Source organism: Epinephelus lanceolatus, chromosome 11, assembly GCF_041903045.1.
Source record: "Epinephelus lanceolatus isolate andai-2023 chromosome 11, ASM4190304v1, whole genome shotgun sequence".
In the NCBI taxonomy this organism is placed as follows: Eukaryota; Metazoa; Chordata; class Actinopteri; order Perciformes; family Serranidae; genus Epinephelus; species Epinephelus lanceolatus.
In genome coordinates, this window is record NC_135744.1 from 33,136,745 (window position 1) to 33,159,270 (window position 22,526).

At 38.0% G+C, this 22,526-nt stretch overlaps 2 protein-coding genes across 4 annotated transcripts; both read right to left on the reverse strand.

Annotated features, from left to right (window-relative positions):
* Window positions 1-1,292: 1,292 nt before the first annotated feature.
* Window positions 1,293-9,484, reverse strand: LOC117269008 (sorting nexin-12). Of its 3 annotated transcripts, none has more exons than XM_078172550.1 (5): window positions 9,092-9,484; window positions 6,976-7,071; window positions 6,495-6,619; window positions 6,021-6,111; window positions 1,293-2,126 (listed from the first exon to the last, which is right to left on the reverse strand). In XM_078172550.1, exons 1-5 carry the CDS (start codon window positions 9,254-9,256, stop codon window positions 1,872-1,874), a joined length of 732 nt encoding a protein of 243 aa, XP_078028676.1. In that variant the 5' UTR covers window positions 9,257-9,484; the 3' UTR covers window positions 1,293-1,871. The 3 variants fall into 3 exon arrangements, with proteins under 3 accessions (XP_078028676.1, XP_078028675.1, XP_033501716.1); XM_078172549.1 differs by lacking the exon at window positions 1,293-2,126 and adding an exon at window positions 2,176-5,507 and having other exon boundaries at window positions 9,092-9,479; XM_033645825.2 differs by lacking the exon at window positions 1,293-2,126 and having other exon boundaries at window positions 5,668-6,111; window positions 9,092-9,477.
* Window positions 9,485-9,581: 97 nt separating this feature from the next.
* LOC117263382 (cytokine receptor common subunit gamma-like) lies at window positions 9,582-18,242 on the reverse strand. The gene is made up of 8 exons (XM_033636678.2): window positions 18,092-18,242; window positions 17,383-17,473; window positions 16,153-16,325; window positions 14,920-15,053; window positions 14,655-14,823; window positions 13,971-14,076; window positions 12,649-12,709; window positions 9,582-12,448 (listed from the first exon to the last, which is right to left on the reverse strand). Exons 1-8 carry the CDS (start codon window positions 18,153-18,155, stop codon window positions 12,275-12,277), a joined length of 972 nt encoding a protein of 323 aa, XP_033492569.2. The 5' UTR covers window positions 18,156-18,242; the 3' UTR covers window positions 9,582-12,274.
* Between the last annotated feature and the right edge of the window lie 4,284 nt (window positions 18,243-22,526).

A 22,526-nucleotide genomic window follows, 5' to 3' on the forward strand; every position in this document is an offset into this window, starting at 1 on the left:
TGAACGTCAGAGAAAGGATGAGTGTAGTCGATGCAGCGTCACACAAAATTTGAGATATTTCAGTTTTATTAGGGAGTGTACAAAACTTATTCAGGTGGAAGAGGGGATGAGAAGAGGCGGGTCTTTTTTGCTTTTCATACCTAATTTCTACTTTATTAGCACCATTTGCAATATAGTAGTGTTCCAAGTAAGTTATTTTCATTGAGAATTTATCCTTTGGTTATTTTCTTGATTATTAAATCAACAGTTTCATCTATGAAATTCCAGGAAGTCTCGAAAACTACTCATAATTTTCCCAGACTCGAAACTGGCGTCTTCAAATTAATGATATCTTAATTTAAAAAGCACATTTTCGCAACAAAAAGTCCCGTCAGGACTGGCGAAAAATTTGATAAAATGAAAAAATGAACACCGTAAGTGCCAAAATGGGCTCTCTAACACCACCTAGACACACTGAAATGTTTTTATCCTTACACATATATCCTCTATCCCTATGTGTATCTGTGTTTCTGTGTGCTGTGTGTAATAAGCTACTGAGTGCCTTAATTTCCCTCAGGATTAATAAAGTATCTATTTGTCTGTTCAGTTTACAATTACACAAGGTAAAGAAAGTGAATTAAATCCTCACCTTAAAAGGTGCCAGAAGTGAGAAATACTTGACTGAATCTATTAGTTGATTATCAGAATAGCCACTTATTAGTTTTCTTTTTAGATTAATTAATTAAATGACTCGTTTCAGCTCTTAAAAGTTGCACAAGAAACAGTTTTCACCTGTGTTATCTGTCACTGTGTTATAGTTTTTGTCTGATGCACTAAGTTTCAGTGAGATAATATGGTTTAAATTAACACATTGTTTTTTGTTGTGGACAGGATTTTGTAGTTTTACTTGAAATCAAGGGGAGGGTTCAAAAAACATGCTGGGAAACAAAGTGAAACATAATCTGATTTCACTGCACCAGTAATTTTCACACAGTCTCTTACTGACCAGTCCCCAACTTAAAAACTTTGGTTTGTTTTAAAAGTGTAATTAAATCTTTATGCACGTTGTAAAATTCATGTGTTATAGAATTTCCTCTATTACATACACACCGGAATTTTTCAACCTCATCATGTTTTTTCCATTTCATTGTTAAATTAGGTCATCCGTCAGTCCTTGACCACTCATCCAGCTCCCATGACTCTGATCCATCTCGCTGCTCCTCAGTGATGCACTAATCACTAACTAGAAGGGAAGATTAGCCGAGTCTATTTCTCGTGTTTAAAAACTAAAAAGACAACATGTAGACGTGAAACAGCAGGCAGCAGGAAATTTAATTGGTGGACAGAATTAACAAGGAAGTTCCTCGTGGATGATAACATGTATTAATACACCTCACAATAATATTGATAGAAAGGATAAACTGGCTGAAAATGAGCGCAGAATTAAGCCTTTTTTCAGATCAATAAACCAGATGCTGATTACGCCTTTAACCAATGGAATATTGTTCATATAATGAACCTCTTGTCACAGTGCTTAGATATGGTTATGTACCTAACATTCCCGATAGCTGATTTGACGACACACAGCCAAAGTGTAGGCATGATGATGTAACTAAGACAGCAGAGTTAAAAACAATTAATCATGAAACAATCCTGTCTAAAGAGCATGTTCGGAGCATTGAACTCAGGGGGAAAATATGTCGACTGGAATGAATCTGTCTTTTTCATGATGCTACATGTTGCTCGACTTTGGGAGGTTATCATCAAAATCGCATCTCCGCTAGCAAAAGAAGACATTAATCAAAGCAGGAAATTACCCTCATCTTAAACTGGATCAAATCAATTTAAAAGACATTCAGAAAACATAATAATCATCGTAATAAAAAAAAAGTCTAGCTATGACAGGAACATGTTTTCTTTTTCTCACTGATTACTGAATCAAAAATAATGTACATACTGTATGTGGAATGACTGAATAAAGACACAACATCAAACAATTTATACATTGGATCGCTTAGTTTAGTCCAGGAGCAATAGTTGTTTTTCCTACACCGTTGATACTTATCAGTTCTGACATTTCCACCAGCTCTATAATGACGTGAAGTCGAAATAAATGTACATGGGGCAGGTGCAGCACTCTGTATAGTCTTTGCAGTGAGAGAGAGAGAAAGAGACAGACATGAGAAATAATATACAGACATGTTCACGCTCTAAGTTTTGGTCAATGCTGTGAATCTCAGAGTCTACTGACTAAATGTAATGGCACAATATTATAATACTATTCACAGAAAGTATCACATGAGAAATGATTGTGGGTCCATACTGTACAACAGCTCTAATATCCATCTCTTTTCATAGTTTTTGACAAGCTGATCAACTTTTCAAATAATCAAATTCTTGTTTTATACATTTGCAGACTTTCTATCCACCTTATTCCTGCGGGAACTACTGCAGAAATGATTATGGCTGCGACTTCCAGTGAGATAGCGGACGTAGCAGTAAGCTAATTAGCCCCATAGACTGACTGTGGTTTGTCCCAGTGGCTACTCTTGGTGGCTAACTATCAACGCTGTAGTCTCGCCACCAGACAATCAGAGATCTCCGCCTTCTGAGTCTGGGGGACACTCCTTTCTAAAGTGTGTTTAACACACCGGCGAAAACGGACGGCAACAAAGCAACGCCTCTTGCATTTTTGAAAAGGACACGCCCTCCCGGAAATGTGTGTTCCCCCTTTTCTCGTCTGCAAGGAAACAAACATACAAAGAGCTTGAAAATGGATGCCGAGAGATTTAACTCCGTTTTATCAAACGTGTGCTCAGTCCACAAGATTGTGGAAATGAAGGACTTACAGCGACTTGAGCCATTTTGTACCGCTACACGTGTGTCTAGTCGGACTATGTTTACGAGCACAAGAGTTCAGCGAGCCACCGAAGGACCGCCCTGCAGATTTACTATTGGTTCTGCAACGTAGGGAGTTTCTTTTAACTCTGAAATTGTATCCGCCCATCTAAACACAAAATAAGGGAGAAAGTCATCAGTCTTTAGTTAAGCAAAGCTTCTTAAGACTGACTTGTGAGTCTACCAACACTGGTTCTTTGCAGAAGTAATTTGCCTTCAGTTTAGCAAATACAGATTTATTTTTTAACAAATATTTAACTAATATTAACTTAGCATTTCCTAAAATGTCTTTGCAGAGCTGTGGTACCTGTTGCACTGTCCGTGTCTGTAACAACCAGTCTAAGCTAAATTTCTGTCTTCAGCAACTGTGTGTTGAACATGTAACCAGAACAAAAAGGGTTCCTGTTGCCAAAGGTACCAATGATATGAAAAATAAAAGCACAAGAGTTTCATGAGACATAGCGAAAAAGTATTAAATCAGAATTTGCAGAGGACACCTAGACTGACAGGTCCGTCACTCACCATCAGTACGGGATATCCCTGTCTTTCCCCGTCTGACTTCATTCTCAACCTACATTAGAAAATTGCTTGTTGTAAAATAAACTCCGCAACATACCTTCTTTTACTGCTACTTTATAATACTATTTCTGAAGTCTGCTGCTAAATTCAGCATCATGTTTCGCTCAGAACAGTTTTTAATGAACCAGAAGTTAAAAAAACAACGTGTAAACTGTGTCGTTAACGCAGACGAGCAGAGGATTAGCTCATTTATTCACTTTACATGGAGCCACAGTTAATATTGAATTATGTTATATGTTTGCCAAATGTGTTAGTATCTCTTAATATGTCACCAGAAATCAGACACCATCTTCAGAGGGAGCATATGTTTACCTTAAGCTAGCTTGGGTGAAGTTAAAGTTAACAATATTTTAACCGAGCAAGGCGAGCTAATTGCTAGCGTGCTTGGTTGCTTTGAGATGGCTGTCAGAGATGGCAGAGGTATGATCACATAATCCCGTTTGAGCTATAACAGGTGGTGTGTTCCACGTTGTATTTCCTAGTTGCTCTTGGAAAGAATAGAGTACTGTAAACAAACTGTTACCACTGGAAATCGCTGGTTTCGGTTAACGCGGGAAGTTGCACACATAATTCACGCAAGGTATCATGGGGGCTAGGAATAAGGTGGATACATGTGAATGCTGCTTTTATTGCTGTCATACATTTTTTGTTGTTGAAGGAGGCAGTTGCTTGGGCATTACAGTTTACATACAGTCAGAAATGCAACACTGTGGTCTCTAAAGTTATTTTAAATAAGCATATTTTGTTAGACTCATTTAAAAGTACCACACATTATCTTGCAAGTGTCATTAACTCTTGCTGACTCCTGTTCTTTGCTGGTGTACCTATTTTGAAAGTCAGCTAAGTCAGGTGATTACTCAAACCCGTATTAATCATCATTAACCATTTTCCTTAACAGATATTTGCCTCTGTTAATGTATTTAAATTGACAACACTCTAGACTGAAATGTAACCGCCTCTTATTAAATCAGGCAGGCAGGTAAAAGAAATTATCGCAGCTCCAATACAAGCTAAACATGGTACATTACACAGGACTGCATGCAGTTTTCATGACAAGGTGTCAGAGCTGAGCTTAGACTTCACCAATAAGCATCATGCAGTGCAGTGTTTTCTTTTTTTGCCATTATGGTTCAAGACTCCCATGTGACCAACATGTATTGAGTGGAATGCAATGCTACATGTATGGGCACTGAATTGATTTAGTTCATGAGACATACACTGTGTCTGATGAACTGTTGTTGGTACAAGAAACAGGTGTAACTTGAACATAAAAATGCACATATACCAATATTTACTTGGTGGCAGATTTGCTTTGTTTGTCAAAAAATGTCTGGAGAAACTGAATTTAGGGAAATAAAGATCTGAATCAACAGACTCAACAAGATGACGTGATCAGAGTCATGTAAAATAATCGGTCAGCGACACTGACACACATACACAACACATATATTGCGAAGAAAGCGTGCAAGTTTGCCATGCAACCAAAGATTAGTGCGGTTGATAATGACAATGTACCAGGATTAGTCTGAGAAATGTTTCAAAAGAGAGCTCTTGTCATGGGTGGTGTACAGTACTTTTTCCCAGCAAACAATAGTTCACATAACTCAAAACACTAGCAGTGGTTTGTGTTGGAACTGGCCTGATACTGGTGGACGGAGGAACTTTTGCAAGCCAGTTTCTGAGAATCAGCTCTGGTACCAGTTACAAACTCTCAACTGCAAGTGAGATTTTACATCCATTTTTCTAGGTAACTCTAAACTGGCTTGCAGAATGCTCTTCCCTTTGCAGCGCGCCGTGATCACTTCAGCATTTTTGGTGGAATAACTGGTTGTTTCATGTCACAACCACGGACTATGTGTGGTACATTTACAAGGTAAAGTGACAGATTGCAGTCAGATCTTTGTGATCATTTATATAAAGTACTGGCATTGTATTACACATGTATTAGTGAACTATCGCCTTTGGTCTTTACAGTGCCCATGCAGCCACCTTCAATTCCCACAAAGCTCTTAGAGACAGGATCAAATAAAGCAAACTTACTTCATTCATACCTAAGAAAAACAAAAAAAAAGAGAACAGAACAGGATCAGAACGCTCATTTACAATTTGCATGTACCCTGTGTTTCACATTAATGCCATATTCAGACATTAATCTACTGTATTCACATTATATTACAATCATGAATATATGCCACTCATCTGAGGAAAGACTGAATGTATCAAACATCATTTTAATTCCTGAAAATTGTGAGTAAGCGCCAAAGCTTCATGATACAATCCCTAACACTGAGGGGTGCTTTCCTTATGTTACACCTATAAAACAAATACACAGGGGAGCTCGTTTAAAACCGTATTAACATGTCCTGACGTATAGCAGAGGAACATACTCTGACTCCAAGATTAAGAGAATGTGACTTCACAATGGTATACGCAGAGTGAGAGAAAGACAGAGAGAGGCAGAAAGACAGAAGAGAAGACACGAGGCAAGCGGCAGTCCGATCTACACCCCAGAGTTCAACCCCCACCCATCCTCCCACCTCCCCTCAGTGACCCTAGTGTCGTACTTTTCCAGGAACGTAGTTACGGTCAATGACTTCCTCTTGCAGAAACATGTGAAGACAGCGCTCGCTCTGAGCCAAGGGGTGACCTGCAATTCTACACAACATACACACACAGACGAACAACAAACAACGTCATTTGCTTTTAATGCTTTTCATTGAGGCTGGTGGGATGAAAATGTGGATTGGTTAGTTTATACACACACACACAGATTAGGGTAAGCCTGGTGTTGGGATAGACATTTTTTGGCAATGACTGACTCTACTGATCATGTGAATTTCAGTCGTAGCTAGAAAACTTGCAGGAAACACAGTAACAGGTTTGAGACAAGCCTTCTTGTAGCTTCTTTGTCAGTGAGCCTTCACAATTCCAAACTCATATTTTTCACATTAACACATTGTTATGTGACAAATATGTTTGCTTGATCTATTTCTATAAACACAAAGTATGTGTGCTCATTTAGGGCTGAACTGACTGACCTGTTGATGAACTGCTCCAGGCCTGATCGCCGCTCCTCAATGAAGGACTCCTCAAAAAGGCCCTCATCTGTCCGGAATGGCAACTGTCTCTTGAGGGCTTTGCCCGGCAGAGATGGTACTACAATCTAAAGGTATCAGGAGTCAACACAAATAACAGGAAAGACGACACATATGAATTTGAAATCAAAGTGTGCTGTGCGGTAAAGACAAAGACAGACAGACCAAGTAATAAACTTATTTAGAAAGGCAGTGCAGAGGCACGTAGACCTACTCTCATGAGGACACCCCACATTTTCATTCACTATATTAACACAGAAGAAAACCCCTACAGTGTAATCCTACTTCACGTGATAATCAAGGGATTATATTTTTTTACCTGTAGCACCAACATTGTCACTTATCAGATCATTCTAACTATTAGTTTGCACCAGCCAGCCAGCTTATACGCTCAGTCTGAAACACAACATTATTGCTCACTCACCTTACTGTCTCTTTCCAGCTCATTCTTTAACCACTCAAAGTCACTGTATCTTCTTCTCACACAGGAATCCTTCAGTTTGAAAATGGGAAGGTTTGTCTGCACAGAGGAGAAGGAGAAGAAGAGGAAGAAGACGACAACAGCCCTTTATTTATACTAAATTCAATCCTCTGGATGTCGCTGGTGAAAAGTGAAAACAAGGCCTGTTGAAGAGCTGGCAACTACCATGAGTGCTGGGGGCACTGGGAGTTGCCATGAAGCACATGGGTGTGAAAAACATTAATATCTCTTACTTACCACCATAATCTGACTAAAAGACTAGCAAAACAGACTTGAAACACACTTGTTTGACGCGAGAATGCAGCTCTTTCTCTACATAAACCTCTACAGTCGTATCTGGTGCTGCAACTACTGTTTATTTTAATCATAGATTTTTTTTAAATGTGAAATTAATCTATTAGTTTTTGCTTGTTATATCCTACCCACAGTTCAAAAGCAAAATTTATATCAATTTATAATGACAGGAAAAAAGCAACACCAAATGGTTATCAATTATCAAATTTCATTTTTTTGTCAATCAATTCATGGATTGATTGTTTTAACACTAGTTCAATCTGGCCAGAAATCATTTAAGGACACATCTAAACAGTGGAAAATGAAATGAGTAGCCTGTGTATAAAAAGTTGAAGTGATATTTAACCCTGTTGTTTCATGTTTCATTTCTTTGAAACACAATCAAACATGCATGCAAAGCCAACCTGCTTCACCGAACACTGAGAAGTCAGCAGTTTGATTATTAAGGCATATTTTATATGCAACTGACACCAATTGCTCTAAGCGATTCATGCATTTACATTAGGTATCTTTCTGTGTTTCAGTGGTAATAGAAGAGATGATACTTTTGCACGACTTTGCCATAATTCACTGCTCTCCAGTGAAGGTTGGCATCTTTTATCTTGACAAGAATGTCCTTACACTAGTTAACCTCTGATCCAAGACACTGTCAGACAGGATAATGCTCCTCTGTGAGTCTATGCATGTTGTGTTCAAAAAGCAATTGGAGCAGTGGAAAAAGTAACTTGTTAAGATTATGAAGGACAAACTCTCCCCGGAAAAAGCCACCAAAAGCTGAGGATTTGACAAGACAAGAAAGTTACAATTACGCAACTACTATACTAGCATAAGCTTTCTGGGAATAATAACTTTTCTTCAAACTTAGCAGTGTCAGCAAATGTGTGACTTACTCAGCTCAACTGCCTGTCTGCTGGAGGAGGAAGTTAAACTCACTACTCCTGCTACAAGTAATTACTGCTAGTATTCATATTCTCATTATTTAATAAGGATAATAATAATAATGCTCGATACATTACACTTAATTTGAGTAAAGGACTTTAACATTGCAGCAGGTAATTTCTCCCGTTTCTAGAACACCACCATTTTCAACGTTACTTTTTTACTACGTAATATAACAGTTACATTAAAGTTACTCTTCTCATACGTTTACCCAATAACAGTAACGTCTGTTGTGTTTGCTAACGTTGGTGGAAAACACTTTGTGTGACATTTAAACAAGCAGACATTGTTAAATGAGTCTTACTTTGACAGCTAACGTTAGCTAAAATCTAGGGACAAGTAACGTTAGCAGTTAGCTTCACGGTGTCTTCTGGGACTTCCTAATTTCTTCACTGTCATAATTACGTTGTCAATGGATTTAACTCTAAAAATAACTAACTCCGCAGCTACATAACAGTTAAATGAATTAACTTCTAACGTTAACTCTATATCATGACAAGTGTAAGTACTCTTTCACCATGTATGCTTTAAGACGTGTGTATGTTCGCGAAACGTCTACAGCCCAGACTTGCTAACGTTAACTACATCAAGCAGCGCATAGCAGGCCGCTCACAATCCCCGGTCCTTGATTTTTACCGTCGCGCCATCTTGACCTACTCCATCCGCCTAGCGTCAACGTCACAGCCGCGTCCCCGTGTTGACTTCGGAGCCGCGGCTAAAGATGCTAACTTGCTAGCAACAACACTGTTATTACCAGTTAGCTTAGCAAACAAAAGCTAACGGTGTACCAAGGTGTGTTTTTTTGGCTTGTGATTCAAACACGTACCCGCATGCGAACTTCGTAATTTGTGTAACGGTGCCGTCCAGCTCCAACAGTTTGTGGATCATAAACGTCTATTTCCAGAAAATTGCTGGGGGGGCCGTAAGCATCCGTCAGGTCCTGGGGCTTGGAATGCAACCGGCGAGTGTCGGCCACCGACGAGTCTGTCATTTTGTCTGGTTGTGATTTTTGGACGACCAGCGGCGAATCAAACCAACTGAATGCACGGTGAAATCTCAAAGCTCGTCTGAAGACATCAATTGATTGCGGTAGCTGATCGGTCCAGCCAGTGAAGTAGCTGACTTGTGTGTGTGTCTGTTCTTGCGGGGGCCAGCCGCCCTGCGCCCTACCCCTTCTAGAATCTGAAAAATGCGTTGACTCAGTTCCGTACTGTGTGGGACACTCCGCACGCTCCCTACTGGACACTGAGACAAACACACAGGGCAGGCTGAACTCCACCACTCAATGCAGTCACACATTTAATGCAACAGAGCTTTGGACGTGTATAGACATGTATATTTATTAATCAAAAACAGGTCATGACAGATACCGGATGTAAGACACCAACAGTAAAATACAAGTTGGCTAGGTTACAAAAACACCCAACAACTCTGAAAAAGTACATTCAATTAAGATAGATAGCATTCAAAATGATATGAATATATATTTTTTAAAATGGCTGCGTTGCAAATATTGTTATATTAGGCTACATGTGACCATATCATCTGTTTACTTTAATGTCCTGTTGTCACTTTCTAATCAGGCACCATATATTACAGGGTTTACAAGTAGTACCAAATGGCTGTGGTAAAGCAAATGGACCTTGAAAATACAAATTGTGGGTTGCCAGTTTGTGAAACCTCACTTTGGCTAGTGTTTGTCCTTTCTATTTAGTAGGGATAAAAATGTAATATAAATATAACAATTCAATTAAATTCTCATTTATTTATAAAGCCCAGTATCACAAATCACAATTTGCCTCAGAGGGCTTTACAGCATATGACATCCCTCTGTCCTTGGACCCTCACAGCTGATAAGGAAAAACTCCGCCCCCCCCCCACCCAAACAAACAAAATGGTAGAAAACTCAGGAAGAGCAACTGAGGAGGGATCCCTTCTGCCAGGACAGACAGGCATGCAATAGATGTCGTGTGTACAGATATTTAATTACAATATTTATTTATAATCCATTAATAGATGCTGATGGGTTCTCACTTTCTAAGTCTGGAATTATAAATGTTGATAAGTAATTAAGACAGGGTTTTTACAATAATCCATACAGTTGGTAAAAACAGATTTTGTGTCATGTTGGAGAAACTTTTTAGACTTGACAACCCCAAAGTTGCGAAGTTGCCATTAATCCGTTTAAATCGAGACTAAAAACCTATTTATTTTCCCAAGCATATGGTACAACATGATAGCACTTTTTTATTTATTTTAATTGTTTTTGTAAATGATTGTGCTTATTTGTAAATTGTATTTTTTTTATTTGTAATGTGTATTTTTCTAATGTATTTTGTCTATGTGAACTGTAAAGTGTTTTGAGACCATGTTTATGGTGATTTTACACTTTAAATAAAGCTGAATTGAATTGAATTGAAATTAATAAATCCAAGAGTTTTACATTACAACTTATAAACCTTTAATAAAGTGTGCCTTTTTAGAAAGTGGCAGGCTAGTTTAACTGGCTGAGTGAGTGAACGATGAACGCTGCACTCTTGGCCATTGAACATTTTTTTCTGTCAGGACTTCACATTAAATACCAAGACTCACATCTCAAATATTGTCAAAAAAAAAAACAACAATATTGTATTTTGCCCAAACAACTGGGATATTAGATTTTATCAGTGTGAAACCAACACTCAATCTCAATTTACAGAACACACAAGCATGCATCTTAAACAAGCCATTTTCAGTTACAAGTTTGAATGAACTGCCAATCAACCATTAAAATGTTTTACTGTAATAGTCAAACAGAAGAGAGTCAAGGTCACATGGTATGAGATCGAAAATATTTGAAATGTGTAATTGCCAGAGTCTGTGAAGCTGTGAAGCACTCCTAGTGCAGTATACTGTATAAACTAGTATATTTTGTGATATATGTGTTTCATTGCAAAATATCGTACAAAAGGTTGTAGGTATACCATGCAGGGTGTTCTTAAAAAACAGTGCATAGACTCATATCCCCCTAAATCATCACTTATGACCCATTAGAGTGTGAGGCGGTGTACTTATCTGCAGAGACTTCGCTCTCTGACTGTATTTTCTTATTTTCCTTCTCATTTTGTTTTGTTCAGGATGTTCCTAGGCAGAGTGTGGAGGTAAGGTCGGGACTAAATAGAAAGGTAGCATCCAGGTCAAAGACTGTGAGCAGCTTCGAGAAGGAAACTACAAAAATCACGGATACAGTGCCAAAAACAACAACAATATAAAATGCAAGTATAGCGAAACACTAGTCTGGGGCTAGCTTTCCCATAATTCCTGCATTGTATACCTTTTAAATCTATGAAAAATGTACACATACATCGATATACATAAGAACAATATTGCTAAGCTGGATTTAGGCAGAAGAATAAAACTTCACAGTTGGAGATAAAGAGAAAAAATAAAGAATACAATGGTTTTACAATCATATCGTACTGTAACTAAGGAATTAAGTCCTGCTGATGCTACATCCCTGTTATCAACATAGATAAACTAGGATTTGGATTGATAACAGTAATGATAAAGTATGAAATATTTGTCTCTCTCTCACATTAACCTTTACATTTGAGGACAAACTGATGGGTGTTGACTTTTTAAGGATTTTACTGTTAAACTGACATCAGGGATTGTGAGGGATCAGAGGAAGTGGAAATTTAAATGTGCCTTTGCTGATATGTAAGGGGAACTTTGATTTGTTCCAGTGTAGTGAACTAAAAAAACCACAAAGTGAAAACTCTGCGGAATAGTAAATGTTGTTGCCTCCAAGTGGTTGATGATTCCATATATCTATTTATACCTTAAAGCATGTTTTCAAAAGTAACTTTGAACTGCATTTCACCATTAAAAAGTGATATATAGATGATGTGGTTCAGAGTTATTATTTTTGGTATAATAAGCTTGCCTCCTAAACAAAACCTTGTCTCTCCTCCTCAGTCTTGACTGGAACTGTGGAGGTAGAGGAGGAGCAGGGGGTGGACAGGTCTGATTAGTTCACAGGGATAGTGACGGAGCAGTCGGTTTGGTCGGTGTTGGCGGAGCAGGAGGAGCAGTCGGAGCTCTCGCTGTCAGACTGGGGGACATGGCAGTACTCACGGACAGAACAGGGACGCTCGTTGTAGTTAAAACTCTCTTTCAGGCCTTTGGGGAACTCAAACCAATCCTTTAAAGAAACAAACAAACAAAAAACATGTGTGACTTGTTTTGCTGTCATCTCACATCTTGGTATATGTCTGTCCTGTCATTTAGTTCTTTCATTTAGTGGTTTTGGTCTATAGTTTTATTCGCTGCCAAATAAAAAAGATTGGGTTTGAATACAGATAACTTGTGTGACGGCAGCACAGAGCTCAGGATGCTACTGACCTCAGTGTTGTGAAGCTTCAGGGGTGGCTTGGGAACCACAGGGATGAAGATGATTCTGATTCTGTACGGGAGATAGACACATTTTCACTCTCAGATAATCATATCAACAACAGCTCATCTTCATCACTTCTGTTCGTTGTAGCTCTGTCGCTCTTCAGCAGGGACAGAGCCACACATTTTAAACAATCATGCTCATCCCATACCTAGGAGGGTCCTGGGGCAACTCCTGAGATTGTTTCCTCCCTATTTACAGCAGCTATATGCACTATTTTTCGAGTCCTTTGAGATAATAGAATGTCCCAAAACCTGTACATCATTTAGGAAAAACATGATAATTGCCAAGAAAATACCATCCTGCTGAGCCTACATCCTATTTTGTATCTAATTGTTCTCCAACTGTCTTCATCAATGTTGCGGATGACAAATTTTGACTTGTGTAATCTAAAAAGAGGCAAACATCTGTCTGATGTTACTATTCATAATTTACATAGGGATTTGGCACAAACAGTATTACTAATCTGCCATATTGTTTATTTTTATCTTGTCTTGTTAATTAGTTCGGGCTGCATCTTTGCATGAAATGTGCTACATAAATTAAGATATAATTAATCTTGAAACCTATTCAGTTCAATTCAAAACACTATTTGTCCTCTGTGGGCAATTTGCAGAGGCCAATTGAGTATGTAGCACAATACAGGAAAGGTAAAAATATGTGAAATTACAAATAAAGCTGTGCACATTATGATACAAGTATAATGCGTCAAAGCACATTAAGCTGTACAAATAATGCTCATGACATGAGAACAAAGATGATAGTATAGTACAAAAAATAAACTGAATGAGAATGAAGATAATTTTATTGCAAAAATTATGAAAATGCAAAAATTAACATTGGTCCAAAAGCTATTTTTGTTATACTGTACTGGAGTAGTATTTCAATCAATTGCAAAACAAGGATCCCCAAAAATGCCAAGTAAATGTTTTGTTCAGTACTCTGAAATTAAGGTCAACAGAATAACATTTACTCAGATATATTAGATTTGAATCAGGGCTTCTGGAAAAACACTCAGGGCTGGAGCACTGGAAGCCACCCCCTGCTCCACCCCTGCTCTTCAGCACTGTAATAAGGATATTATACTTTTCTGGACTGTGGCAAAACGATACTGTAATATTTGCATTGCAGATAAATCAGCTAAATATCTTTAATAATAACATCTTTAATAATAACAAAATCGAAAGGAAACTGAGGAAATAAGTAGACATTGCTTATACTCTGTGGCTACGCTATCATTGCCATCATTTAAACATGACAAATGACCCACCTTTCATGGTGCAGCAGCATCATAACCAGCAGGATGAGGATGAAAGCACCCACCACACCCAGCACTGCGCTCCACACAGACATTGAATTGTTCATTTGATTCGTTACTGTGAGTGGGAGAGAGAGAGATGGATTGTAACTCATTCAGTGCACGAGCAGAGCAGCAGAAACAGACAGTCAAAACCAAATTTGATGTTTAATCATATGTATTTTGGTGGAAAAAGTCATAGGAATTCATAGAGGAGTTTATTAAATAAGCCTGTACTGACTTAAAGGGAAATAAGTCAGGTTTTTACTGCCCTATTGCCCATGCTGTCCATCATATACTGTAATTGAGCTGATTGTTAAGGCCTAGGGAAACTATTACTGGCTCCTCAATGACAGTTCTGCCTTTGAAAACAATTTATCAACCTGGGAACAAACAAAGAAGAGTGTATACCTGCACAAACACTGAGTGTTACTGTCAAAATATCAATTCTACATGTTGGAAATAATCAAAAGATCCTTTCAAATTCCTCTCATGCCCATTTATCAGAGAGTTTTTGTGGTTTGTAGTTCTTGTAGGTAATGTTACAGTTTCTATTATCGCCAGCAGAAGTCAGCGGTTCCTTCATTCTTTCAGCACAAGCCGCTGTGACTTACTGCATATTGGCCTTTTTTCAAAGCAGATATTTTGCAGTTGTACCTGTGCCGTTGTTAGATCCCCAGACCACAGGCTCACTCCATTCACTCCAGAAATCAGACTGCCCACAGCCGGACCACACTCTGCTCCGTACTTGAAGCTCATACCGGTAATTGCGGATGGGCAAGTTGATGCAGTAACTCTGCGTCCCAGTGCTGGCGGGAGAAGGTGTCTGTGGATGGTAAGACAGAGTTGAGAAAAGACATGGATGCAAAAAAAGATAATGAATCAGAGAAAGAAAAGGTTTTTGTTCCTTCAAACTGCATACCCCCCAATTTCTGTTGTTGATCCTGTAGCGAACTTCACTCTCCACACAGTTAGGAAAAATCTGGATCCAGCTGAGCCACAGGTTAGAGTCAGATCCATTCTTGACAGTCACGTTGGTTGGTGGATTTAACTTGACTGGAGATGACACAGACCAGTTAATAATAAAGAATATACAATGTGACGACAAGGTAACAGATCAGAGTCACTATGTTTACATATTTTAGTCATTATACTATAATTAAGTTAAAGATGTGCTCTATCAGTAGGTATAAAAAAAAAATCTGTGTCTAAGTGACTGATGGGAACATTTTTGAAACTGGTCCAGTATTGAGTGAGAGTGCTACAGCTGGACAGCGAAACAGGCCGCAATGTCACCACTTGGGGCATTTGGCACCATTAGTTTACGTCCAATAAAAGTGCGCGTTTTTGCCACTGACAGGCTCAGATTGTTATTAACAGTGTCTGACAACTTACGGAAAGGATCCCTACAGAGATAGAGCCTTTTGTTTGAGAGTAAGACCTTTTTTATTTAACCAGAAACAGCCCTGAAATCGCCAAAAAAAAAAGACTGGCAGCAGTGACTGCCAAACAAAAACCATAAAATTCAAGTAAAAACAATACATTTATAGAAATTTTTGTTAAAGGCTTTGCAAAGAGGAGAATTTTCCTAAATTATTACGATTAAATACCTTCAATAAAGTGAAAAGCGGTCACGACTGACAGCTGCAACTGCCAAACAAAAAACGTACAATTCAAGTATGATATCCCAATTCAAATAAAGTGCAAAAACAATAAATTTAAAGAAGTCATCCACTGTTTTAACAATCACAATCTCTTTGGCGATAGCGATATTTGGGGCTGTTTCTAGTTAAACAAAAAGGATCTTACTCTTTAACAGAGAGGTCCATCACAGTAGGGTCTTTTCCATAATGTTATCATACACTTGTGTAGAATAATAATCTGAGTGTGTCAAAAACAGCATGTTTAGTGGAGGTAAACTGAAGATGCCAAATGCCCTGAGTGGTGACATTGCAGCCTGTTTCACCTCAATACGAGATCAATTTAAAAACTTGTTGTTCCCATCAGTCAACCAGACACAAAAACAATAAACAATGGGAAATATGGTCCAGGATAAAAATACAATACAGAACACAGAAGTTATCTTTTAACTGGTTTCTATTATATCATTACACTACCTCCCAATGTTATGTTAAACCCCAGTAAAGGAGCATACCTTTGGATTTAAGAAAATGCTCCCTCTGAATTTTTTTTCCGCCGTGTTCCAGTCTGGTGTAAAACGTGTTGAACCTCTTGACTGGGTCATCATAGGGCTGGTTACATCCAGTGTTTGTGTTGTTCTCTGACAGATAGGTGGGGCACTCAGTGATTACTTTGTCACCGTGAAACCTGTAAAGAAATCACCATTTGGTCATTTACATACAAAGCAGAGTATGCAGCCAAAGCACCTGCAAATATCACAAAATTATTAGTTTGTTGTACTTTTTTTGGAGATGTTTTCTCTGTAATTTCCTACTTCCTGATACCAGGGTTCATATTTATCCAACTTGGAAGAGTAACACAAGACTTAATGCTCCAAAGAGCCTTCTTTGGAGTAAAATAGTTCTTCGCTTAGCGTACAACAAGAAACAATTATCATTCGACTTACTTTTATTTAAACGGTGAGATCTCTCTACTCTTATGTGATCATATGATAAATCACAAACTCTGAGCAATCTGACCAATCACCTGCTCCATGAGCATTCTTTAAAAAGAAAAGCAATTTGGTATTCTGCATAAACTTCAGCTTTTAACTTTTGAATCAACCATCAACTCGTTTAAGTCCAGGCTCAAAACCTACTTTTATTCATTAGCGTTTGAGTCCCTCTGATGTGGTTTTCCTTGACGTGTGCCTGTGTGTGTTGCGTCTCTGAATGTGTGAGCTGTGAACCTGACAGTTATGTTGCCTCTCATGTATGTGTTTTTAGCATTTTATTCCTTTTGTACAGCACTTTGGTCAATGTGAGTTGTTTTTAAGTGTGCTTTATAAATAAATTTAGGTTGAGTTGAGATGAGGAATGTCACCAATAGCACTTCATATGTTGAAGTAACACAAATAAAACAAAATATAAATAGGGCTGAAATGGAAACAAATCAACAAAAAAACTAAACTGGAGCAGCGGTTGTTGGTAGGCGAGGTACATCAGAGAAATCATATCATGTGAGAAAGTTTCGTCCCACACTGACATTTACGTGTAACGATTAAACCTCAGATAAACACACAGAAAGATTAAAAAAAAAAGGTCTAACATCCTCTGAGATGATCATATCTCACGCAAAAACTGCCCCTGATTGATTAGTCTTATCTTTATCTGTCACACAGGTCCAACATTTTTCTCTCTGCAGTTTGATAAATTCAGACGACACTACAAAGTTAGTTTTTTATTGTGTTATGATGATTACTAACCAGCCGGTGAAGGTGTAATTGACCTCTGGAGTCCCATGCTTATTCCAGGTACAGTGAACATATTTCAGGTGCACCACCAAACAGTCCACATCTGTCAGACACACAAGAGAGATGAGACAGAATAGTTTCACTAAGACAATAAAAGATCACAAGGGATACACATAACAGGCCTATATGTATATGGTAATAGAGTAATAGCAGCCCTTTTTTTTCTTTCTCTTTCTCTCTCTCTCTCACACACACACACACACACACACGCACAATGAGGAAATGGCGCACAATGACGTGGAAGGGAATTTACGCAAAATGTATATAATCAAGAATGTAAAGCTTTACCATAAACAGTTTAATTCAATTTGATAATACAAGTGACTTTTTAAAAAATATTAATGCCTATTTATATTTAAAGCCCCCCCCCCTCTAATCTTGATTATATTTTTAGGAAGATCATCAAAAATATAATAAAAACAATCATTATAGTAAATAATCTTGTGTATTATTATTATCTACTACTATAGATATACAGATAAATGAACAAAAAAACAGCTTCACACCATGAATGCCAAACCTAAAGCGACATGATAAGATCTGTCAAAAGCCCTGACACAAATAAAATAACTGCTCAGAAACATCCAAACAGGCTTAATACAGTTATTAATAATATCATAATTCACCTATAATCTAAAAACTTCATTTAAAATGTTCTTACCAGGCGGTTCTTTGGCAAACACATGCCCTGTCAGACAAAAAAGCAGAAGCAGTCTCGTCAGCATCGTTACGCACAGAAACAGGATGCTCTCAGTGCACGTCTACTTCTACATCTGAGTATCGATGCGCATTGGTGCCTCCAGAAATGTGTCACAGGGACGGCCAGGCAGTGCAACTGAAAACCTTGGGGCGGTACAATAAAAACAAAAGCCATGCCTCAGTTTAGGAATTCTATTATGCTGTTGTATTAGAACTATGTCAGTATGAGAGTTAAGGATCACTGGATACTGATATACTTTTTAAATTGATTTTAAATTTTCTTATTTATTTTATTTAAGTAAGTTAAACAATGTGTAAAATGATTACGTTTATAATAAAGATGCATTATTATTCTTAAATTTCCCCTCTGGGGGATCAATAAAGTATATCTTATTTAAGTAAGCTGTACTTTTTAAAAAAGATGTGGGCACTTACTGTATCTCAGTACAGTCAAATTCAACCAACTCTTTAATGTATCTTACTGTAGTTGTCTTCAATAAAGTTGACAGGAACTCAAAAGGAGTAAGTCCCCTGAACTTAACATACTGTGCCGAAGTGATAAAGCACCACTTAATTTTAAATTAAACACACTTAATGTACCTTAGTGTAGCTGACTTAAAAATAAAACAGCTAAAAAAAATGTGATTATGAAAAGCCTTATTTTTTAAAGAAAGTTAAGAGTACCTGTACACAATAGGAAAAAAGTTAACATTACATATTAACATTGTTTACTTATATACTCTTCATACAATAAGAACACTGAATAAATCTACATCAAGCTGCTTCTGCTGCCATCAAATGCCAGATTTGGTGTGAATACAGTCTTAGAATCATCCTGAGTTATTCTGGTGGCGCATCTTCACAAGTCGCAAATACTTAAAGTGTATTTATAAGATTATTCTAAGAGTTAGAAGGGAGTATTTAATTAAATCACGCAGCAATTTTCTCCTATACACAAACTCAAAAGAAAGAAATCCATAGTGAAGGAAAACACGGCCCAGCTCATCTCTCCAAGGCTTAACGAAGATGACAAGACCGTATGCAACTCTGCCAGTGTCAACAGCTTCTTTAGAGAGATCATTTTCAAAGTGGAAAATGATCAAGAACAAACTGAGAAGTCTCTGACCTTCTCCTGCTTGCCAGAGAGCTAGACATCCAGTTAAATCACAGTGAGGTCAGCAGAGTTTCCAAGGCGAGGCACCGGGAGGGATGCTCTTATAAAGCAGAATGATCCTGCTCCCTTTGAAGGAGAGGAGGGGAGAACAAAGTTTTGGACAGGGAGGAAAACCTGGGAGGGAAGAACTAAATGAGGAGAGGGGAAAGATGAGGAAGAGACACAAGGAAGATAGAACAGGAGATGAAAATAAGGAGGGGAGAGCAAACGGAGAAGGAAGGAGTGTAGCATAAGGTGAGGAGCAGATAGCAAAATGAGGATGATAGGAAAAGTATACTTGGCCTAACTGTTGCATCTGAACACAGGCCTTCAAATTTTGTGCAAAGATTTTGCTGTTGCCTGTGATAAATCAATGATACATGTAGAAAGTGAATGTGTGTGTAGCAGCTGCCGCGTGCATTTAATATAGATCTTGAGACATCTCATATGGAAGCTAAACAGACATTTACCCTTCTCATTACTGTGCACAAATGTGCACAAATGGGGGCATTTTTCACTTGAGCACCTGGCTCCCAAAATGTCTACACAGCACTGAAAGTGAGCATATTTCATTTCTGTGTTTGCTGTCTCTGACCTGATCTGTGGCTTTGGCTTCCTGTTAGAGGAAACTCTCTAGTTAGGTATTAGATCAAGATGACACGCAGTTGGGCCTGCTGCTGTATGGCTGTGTGGTAAGATAACATACGGACAATTTGTAAAATATTATTTGGGAATGAATATATGTGAAACCACAGACTACGTTTATATATTCATTATTCTCGACAAAAAGTATTATCAATAGTTGTATAACCAGTTAAAACCCCAAAACAGTGTTAGTTTAGTGGTGAAAAAGTGGACAACTTCAAGCTCATTTTGTTTTTGAAAACCATATGCACATGATAATCTTGCATCCTTTCAAAATGCAAATGCATGTAGCAGCAGTTTGCTGAGAGAAGGTACAGAAAATGATACTGCTTTGTGCAATCTCTGGACCAGACTCATACAACTTGAAGCATTAATAACTGTTCTGTATTACTGGCCGACCACAGGCTATAGACCTTTCTGAAACAAAACCTTCAAGACCTTGGGGAGTGTACTGAATACACTGTGATGTTATAGAAGTAGGGCAGCAATTACTGGCATTAAAACAACATTATATGACTCTGATAAAAGCTTAGAGCCACAGGAACCATGGCAAATGTATTGTAGGCCTGTTATAAACAACAATATATTGGATTAACAAATTTCTGTTTTGCAAACTTAGCTTGAACAGCAATAAATGTCAGATAAAGTCAGAATCTCATTCTTAGTTACAAGGTTTTTTAAGCTGTCATAAAGCATGTATTTTGCCTGTTTCACATTAGGCCATTAACCATCTTATCTTTTTAACAAAATAAGACAAAGCAGAGAGAAGGCCAAAGCTTCACAATGCTTTCCAGATATGTGTGGTTGTCATCTCTCAGGTTTAAGTTAGTGATGACATTTTTAAATTGGTTACATGGACAGTATGTGTAGCATCACGTCCGCCTTTTTACCAAGAAAGATAAAAGCTAAAACATGCCTTCTGTGTGACTGGGTCACATGATATCAATTGTGTGTTGCTTGTGTTCCAAAGTCGAGTTTTGTGGGTGTTTTGTTTCCTGTCAGAGGAAACGGTTTCAGAAATAAAGATAAAGAACATCTGAAGCGGGTGGTTTCATGTATGTGCTGTGCTGCGTGCGGTGTATCATACAACAACACTCATATGAACAGCATTTACTTCATTGAATAATCAAAAACATGCTTTTCTGACTACCTATATTTTAGTAACCTGTATCACATACACTGTAATTCTGGGAGGACTAACCCTTCCCATATTTGTGCTGATGACTGTTTTCTTGATTCAGCTTGCTTGTCTGTGTAATTTGGGTGTCATAGGTGTAACCATTAAATTAGTTGTCATGCTTATACCTCGTAAACTTATCAGATCAAGCAAGATGGTGATCTTAGTCTGTTCTGTTGAAATGCAAATACAAAATATACTGTGATAAAATGTTGCACAAAATCATAACTGCACTGTGACATTTAGTTTGTGATAAGTGCCAGTGATCTTTTGCCAACTACCAGTATTACCAAAGGAGATATTACTCAAATAATTTTAATCCAGAGGAAGCACTCAACCCCCACATCTGTGGCTAACTTTTAACTCGCCAGTGGATCTGTGACGTCTCTCACGACAATCAGCACACGTCGGTTCACTTCCAGTGAATCGGACAGGGTTTTTTTTTTTAACGTACATGCATGCAAATTACTGTGGTCTTAATGCTCTGTTTCTTTCAGCTTTATATTCATCAGTTGTTGAAAATGACAAAATTTCCAAAGCAGAACAATTAAGAACAAAACTCAAAATTAGACCTAAGAGTGCTGTAGAATTACTACTAAACTGCTTTTCAACGCTTGTTGGGCTCTGCATCATTCTATTCAGTATGATCTGTAGGTGTAACAATTACGCAATGTCAGTTAAAGTTACACAAGACATAGATTTAGTATAAATAATTTCAACAAACCCATATCTTAAAATTAAGTCTCCAGTTCCAGTTTTCCTTCCTTACTTGTCATTATCATGATAATCATGTGACAGTAATCCCAAAATCAAAATTACATATCAGTCTAGATTGTTTTGGTGTGAGTTGCTGAGTGTTGGAGATATCTGCCAAAGAGATGTCTGCTTTCTGTACAGTATAATAGAACTAGATGGCACTCGGCTTGTGGTGCTGTGAGCACCAAAAAATACATTTGAAACCTCAACAGCAATGTCTCTTTCCAGAAATCATGAGTTACTCAAGATAATCCACAGACCTTGTTGTGAGAAGTTTCATCTAGGAACTATTTTCTCTCTATCGAACTACACAGCGCAGAAGGAAGCGTGCATCTACTCATGGACGAAAGGCTTGTGCTCATGACTGCAATAATATTCTGACTAATGTTTGATAAACATTACAGTTCAGCCGAGGAGGACGCCATTAATTTACATTTCCTTTTGTCAAAAGCACAAGCCTTTCACCCATGAGTAGATGCATGCTTCCTTCTGCGTGGTAATACGGTTGGCGGGTGTAGTTCAATAAAAAGAAAATAGTGCTTGCATAAAATTGCTCACAACAAGGTCTGTGGATTATCTTGAGTAAACGGGTCATGATTTCTGGAAAGAGAAATTGCAGTTGAGTTTTTCAAATGTATGTTTTGGCGCTTTGAGGACCACAAGCTG

Excerpts from the sequence above, each read along its gene's own strand:
- LOC117269008 (XM_078172550.1), bottom strand. The coding sequence starts at position 9,256 with ATGACAGACTCGTCGGTGGCCGACACTCGCCGGTTGCATTCCAAGCCC. Across the intron at positions 6,112-6,494 it reads CTGGAGCAGTTCATCAACAG|AATTGCAGGTCACCCCTTGG; the intron begins GTCAGTCAGTTC and ends TATGTTGTGTAG. Across the intron at positions 2,127-6,020 it reads GTAACTACGTTCCTGGAAAA|ACTATACAGAGTGCTGCACC; the intron begins GTACGACACTAG and ends CTCACTGCAAAG.
- LOC117263382 (XM_033636678.2), bottom strand. The coding sequence starts at position 18,155 with ATGCTGACGAGACTGCTTCTGCTTTTTTGTCTGACAGGGCATGTGTTT. Across the intron at positions 14,824-14,919 it reads TCAACAACAGAAATTGGGGG|ACACCTTCTCCCGCCAGCAC; the intron begins GTATGCAGTTTG and ends TACCATCCACAG. Across the intron at positions 14,077-14,654 it reads GGGATCTAACAACGGCACAG|TAACGAATCAAATGAACAAT; the intron begins GTACAACTGCAA and ends TCCCACTCACAG.